General features: G+C 52.5%; 1 protein-coding gene across 1 annotated transcript; it reads left to right on the top strand.

Moving 5' to 3' along the window:
* Positions 1-678: 678 nt before the first annotated feature.
* On the top strand, positions 679-2,502 carry EPO (erythropoietin). Its single transcript, XM_016124705.2, has 5 exons — positions 679-691; positions 1,238-1,380; positions 1,650-1,736; positions 1,994-2,173; positions 2,344-2,502. The coding sequence occupies exons 1-5, from the start codon at positions 679-681 to the stop codon at positions 2,500-2,502; spliced, it is 582 nt and encodes a 193-aa protein (XP_015980191.1).
* Positions 2,503-6,000: the final 3,498 nt, after the last annotated feature.

Genomic DNA, 6,000 nt, shown 5'->3' with positions numbered 1-6,000 from the left:
AATTCCTCAACGTGAACAACACTGGTTCTAGAAAAAGTACAGGGATTGTGAGAAGGAAGGTAACTGACTTGGCCTTGCCAGCACTTTCCGTCCTTCCAGACCCAGCGGTCTCGCAGGCACCCAGGCACTCCCAGCTCTGAGCCCGCCCCGCTAGCCCGGGACGCTCGCGAGCCTTTCTCAGAGTGGCCCTCCTCTCCCAAGCGCAGACGTGCCGCACCATCCTGCTAGTGCACACCCAGCTGTACCTCCCGAAACCGGGGTCTGGCAAGCAGACGGTGTCACTGCACACATGCCTGCTGCGGCTCCGCTCCCGCCCCGGCTAGCCCGTGACCCAGGCGTCCTGCCCCCTGCTGACCCCCTGGCCCCCACCTCGGGCGACCCCTCACGCACACAGCCTCCCCCACCCCCACACACGCACGCACACATGCTGATAACAGCCCCGACCCCCGGCCGCAGCCTCAGTCCCCGGCCAACTCCGTCTGGTCGCCTAGCCGCGCGTCTTCCCAGACCCTGGCCCTGAGCTCTCCCAGCCAGATCCCCGGCTCGGTGGCCCCTGGACGGTGGCCTCCTCCTCCGGCCCGTGGGGTGGCCCGGCCCGCCGAGATTCCCGGGATGAGGGCTCGGGGCGCGGGCGCCAGGAGAACCCTTGATCGCTGAGCGGCAGGGCAGGGCGCGGAGATGGGGGTGCGCGGTGAGTGCTCGCCCGCTGGGGAGCTCCCGCCCCGGCCCCTATTTGAGAAAGGATTTACCGCTAGGGCTGCTGGCCCTGAGGTGGCTGGGTTCAAGGACCCGCGACTTGCCGAGGACCCCGGAAGGCAAGGCGGGTGGGGCAGCCTCCACGTGCCGGCAGGCTTGGGGGAGTCCCTGGGAAAGGCAGAATGTGACCTGGAGACCAGGACGAGGTTTGGAGGTTCAAGGAAAAGAAGGGCTGCTATGCGAGTAGAGTGGTAGTTGATGCCTGGATCCTGGAGCAAGCACCGCGATCTGCGAGAGGGGAAGCCTCTGGCACAGCGGGATTGAAGTTTGGCCCCTAGAAGTGGAGCCGGTAGCTGGGGGGGTGGGGTGTGCGTGCGGCAGCGGGATTGAATGAAGGCAAAGGAAACAGAATCTGAGCGCTTGGAAGGTTGGGATCCGGAGGACTAGCCCCAGCGAGGAGCATGGTGTGTGAACCTGCTTCTCCAAACCAACCCTTCTGTTCCCCTCTTTGCCTCACACTCAGCTTGGCTCTTTTTTCTAGAATGTCCTGCCCTGCTGCTCCTGCTGTCCTTGCTGCTGCTTCCTCTGGACCTCCCAGTCCTGGGCGCTCCCGCACGCCTCATCTGTGATAGCCGAGTCCTGGAGAGGTACATTCTGGAGGCCAAGGAGGCTGAAAATGTCACGGTGAGACCTCCTCCCCAGTTTATTCCACAGAACTCGCTCTCAGGGGTCCAGAGGTCTCCTCCAAGATCCAAGTCCAGGTTCCTAGACTCTTTCCTGGCATTTGGTTGAGGGGTGGAGGTGGGAAGCCAAAGCCCCCAATAAAAATGATAAATCTGGTAGCCCATAATGCATACTTACCTGGAAGTTAGGTAAGGGGCAAAGCCTATGTCCTGTGGTCTGGACCAGGAAGGAGCTCCTGGGGGCCCTGACTCTTTGGGTTGACATTTCAGGTGGGCTATGGGGAAGGCTGCAGCTTCAGTGAGAATATCACCGTCCCAGACACCAAGGTTAACTTCTATGCCTGGAAGAGGATGGAGGTGTGTTCATTTTTTCCTTTCTCTTGGGGAGTCTCATTTTGCGAATCTGATAGGGTGGAAAGGAGAATGATGTAGAGAGAGAAGAAATGGAGCAGCAAAGATGAGAGCTGAATGGAACATGTTCATTTGTTTATTCATTCATTAAAAGAAACTTTTTGCGTGTCTTCTGTTTGCTCAGCTAGATGCTTGGGGCTGCTGAGAGGGAGGAGGAAGGGGCTGGCTTGGGCTAGTTAACTCCAAGTCTCTGCTCCCTTTAGATTGAGCAGCAGGCCATGGAAGTCTGGCAGGGCCTGGCCCTGCTCTCAGAAGCCATCCTGCGAGGACAGGCCCTGTTGGCCAACTCCTCCCAGCCATCCGAGACCCTGCAGCTACACGTAGACAAAGCCATCAGTAGCCTACGCAGTCTCACCTCCCTACTTCGGGCGCTGGGAGCCCAGGTGTGTAGAAATAGACCCTCCCCCACACTCTGTTTGCCCTTTCTGTAAAATGATACAGGGGCCCTACTAAGGAATACTGAGGCTTTCCTCATGCCCCCTCCAATTCTGTCCTGAACCCCCTCTCCCTCCAGGGTCCCTGGCACTGCAGTAACTTGTTTTTTCCTTGGCAGAAGGAAGCTATCTCCTTTCCAGAAGCAACAGCATCTGCTGCTCCACTCCGAACATTCACTGTTGATACTTTGTGCAAACTTTTCCGAATCTACTCCAATTTCCTGCGGGGAAAGCTGAAGCTGTACACAGGGGAGGCCTGCAGGAGAGGGGACAGGTGACCAGGTGCTCTCAACCTGGACACGTCCACCACTTCGCTCACCACCACTGCCTATGTCACGCCTTCCACACCACCACTCCCGACCCCCCAGCAAGGGGCAAATCAGCTCAGCATCGGCCTGTCCCACGGACACTCCAGGGCCAGCGGTGACATCTCAGAGGCCAAAAGAACTGTCCAGAGCTCAACTCAGATCTAAGAATGTCACAAAGCCAGTCTGGGGCTCCAAAAAAGGAAGAATTCAGAGGAGATCAGCTTGAACCCAGGACAACTTGCTGGGGAGACACTGAACTCACCTTAGTTCCCTGCAGAACTGTGATGCCAGGACAAGCTGGAGGGCAAATACCTCTTTTTGCACCTACCAAGCAGGGACAGGATGGACCGTAAAATTTAGGTGGCAAGCCATTACTTCTCCAGGCCTCATGGGGACTTCATGACCGCAAGAGCTCCCTGGACAATAAAGGTGGTGGGAGCCATGAAGATGGGATAGGGGCTAGCCCCTGGCTTTCTGGGGCCCAAATTTTGCATATTTTTAAATCTCACTGGCAAGAACTGAAACCACAACATGGCTCTTGTCTTTTTTGTTTTCCTGGGATCCCCTTACTTCCCTGGCTCTGCCCCCACCCAGGTAGCAGGCCTGGGAAACCAGAGGTGGATGGGGTCAGGCCCTACGTGCTGCCTCGCATGGCCTGTCTGACCTCCTGACCCACTGGGCCTGAGGCCACAAGCTCTGCCCACATTGGTCAATAAGGAGGCTCCATTGAAGGTTATTCCTCAGTAGGCAGCTGCCAACGTTTAATTCTTTCTGCCTCTTTTCTGTGGCCCCTTTGGCTAATGCCACATTCTCAGCATCAGCCTTTGGCACCTCAGTGCACAAACTCTGTATAAATCTAGCTGACCTCTTTCCTTGCCTGGGGATGGTCACCATTAATGCTCTACCCGGAGACTTACAGAAGGGGCAGTAGATAGCAGTGCAGAAGGAGTCATCCTTCCAGAGAGCTGACTCATTGATTATTCGCTCTATGCCCAGTATTCTTTAGGTAGCTCATGTCTATGACCTCATTTTATTCCTCATGCAGCCCTATCAGATAGTTACCGCTGTCATTCCCATCACATAGATAAAGTAAAATAACTTGCCCAAGGCCAAGGCAACAGGAATTCTCCCAGCACTCATCCATTCCTTCTTCTGCTTGTTCATTCCAAGTAACCCCTGTTACCTGCTCCCCTGGGATGGCAGACACAGAACAAACTAAGTCAACCTTCACTCCTGATCCCTACTTCTAATCCAACCTTTTACTCTGCCAATCCACTTCAAATTTCTTCCCAGAAATAATGCTTCCTGGGACGAAGCAGTGCCCTAGAGAGAGACCTGTGTGGGCAAGAAAAGATGTCACAAAATTATCCTGAGACCCCAATACTGACCATTTTGACGTAGAGAAGTCAGCCTTCATCCCAACAAATATCCAAAAGGAAAGAATGTTTTGCAATCTGCAGCAGGAAAAATCAGGAGCAGGTTGCGGGGTTGGAGGGTGTTTGTCGACTATTTGTGGAGGGGGGAGGGGTGAAGCTATGGTGGGAAGAGGCAGGGAAGGGGTGCACCCAAAGGCTTATTTTTGCACCGTGGCCAACTCAGCTTCTGGGCTACAGTGCCCTCTTCAGGTCCTATGAGGAAATGCTAGAGAAATCAAAAAGCAAAAGAACCCTGAATTCTGACCTCTGCACACTGCAATAAAAATTTGTATTGTGGTTTACATATACAGCATCTGGTTCTTGCCCCACTGCTGTGAATCAGTAAGGAAGAAATCTCTCCTTGCTGGCAAAATTGAAGCTAAGAGATTTGTTCTGAAGCTCAAGGAATCCAGATAATAAATGACAGGACCTGAACTAGAGATTTTGAATTCATAACCCCGAAGCTTGGTCCATCTCTTCTTTAGCCTGAGTTGCTGCTTACACATCCTGGGCTCCTTTTCCCCCAGAATTCAGGGACACCAACCCTCAACTTCTTTTCAGACTTCTTACTGCTTTCGATTAAACAACAACAAAAAAATGGTTAATGGAACCTGAACTATATGACCTGGGCCAGGTATAACGGGCAAGTATGTTAAGAACATTAAAACATAATTCATTTATTCCACATTTATAGAGTGCCAGCTGTGTGCCAGCCTTTACACTAAATGCCAGGGAACGTGAAATGACAGTTTGTGCTATCACACCCCAGTGTCTCCAAGAGCAGGCAGTCTCCGGGGTAAAAAGATGGGAGCTCATTAATTCAGCGATAGTCAGTTTGGTATGCGACTTGAGTCCCGAGATATGGGGCTACTCAGAGGCCCGAGATGTGAAGAAACTGGTGAGGGCCAGAGTCCCTGCACAGAGACACAGATATGCAAGGGGGTCATTGCCAGATTTTGGAGGTTCTTGAAGTGTGGGCCAAGTGTATGAACTTTCTTCTGTACTACTATTATTATGATTGACAACACATTAAACTCTGGCACCTACATGATCTTCTGTGATTCTTACTATAGCACCATGAAACAGGAGGACAATAGGTATCACTCTCACTTGTTAGACAGGAAACTGAAACTATGTTCCACCAGGTATGTGATAGAGCCAGCTCCTCTGACTTCCCGGTGGGACAGGAGCCAGCTCAGCCCAGTTCTGAGTCAGCGGGTAACATAATTGTTAATGGAGAGGCCTTCTGTTTGTAGAGTGTTTTGCGATTTACAAGGTGCTTTCCTGGGCATCTTTTATTTGCTCTCTTAACCCCATGAGGAAGGCAGAGATGGTAGAAGATCCCCATCGCAGAGGAGGAAACCGAGGTCCAGAGAGACTATGGGTCTTTCCTAGGTCATAGACACTAAGAGGAAGGGCTAGGACCAGAACCCAGGCTTGCTAACTCTAGGTCCCTTCTCTACCTGAAGCACAGGTCATCTGGAAAGTAGAGGGAGCAGATGGAGGGGGTGGGTGGTAAGAGGCATTAAGCATGTCCATCCCTCATTCCCAAATCCTCCCCACTCCATCCCCTGCCTCAATCTCCCACTTCCTCCCTGGATAGGGAAAAGATGCCTACAACTCTTCCCACCACCAACTCTCCCAGCACTAGAGGCCAACTTAGTCGCCTCTTGCAGCCCAGCTTTCACCTTGACTTTAGCTTTCTGGCCTTGGATACCACTAACATGAATCCTCTCCCTGGGCCTAAGCATCTGGCTGACCAAAAGCACTTGCCCGATCCTAGTTCAAAGGCTGCTTAAGATTTTTCTGGAACTACTCAGCTTACAAGTCTCACTACAACAGGTGACTCTTGCTGGAGCTGAGTTAGCTAAATGGGGCCTCTTAGACAGTGGAATCTAAGCTGAAAGTTAACTGTATTATTTCCAGTTGGTCGAGGCTAATTCCTCTAAAATTCCATTATAAAACTGTGACATTATGAAAGACTATTGGCAACAGAAAAACAGAGAGCAGTGTGGATTCCCAACTCACATGAGTCATGCCCAAATATAAACTC

The sequence above is a fragment of the Rousettus aegyptiacus genome, unplaced genomic scaffold (assembly GCF_014176215.1).
Source record: "Rousettus aegyptiacus isolate mRouAeg1 unplaced genomic scaffold, mRouAeg1.p scaffold_m13_p_8, whole genome shotgun sequence".
NCBI lineage: Eukaryota > Metazoa > Chordata > Mammalia > Chiroptera > Pteropodidae > Rousettus > Rousettus aegyptiacus.
This window is presented reverse-complemented; position numbering and strand designations above follow the sequence as displayed.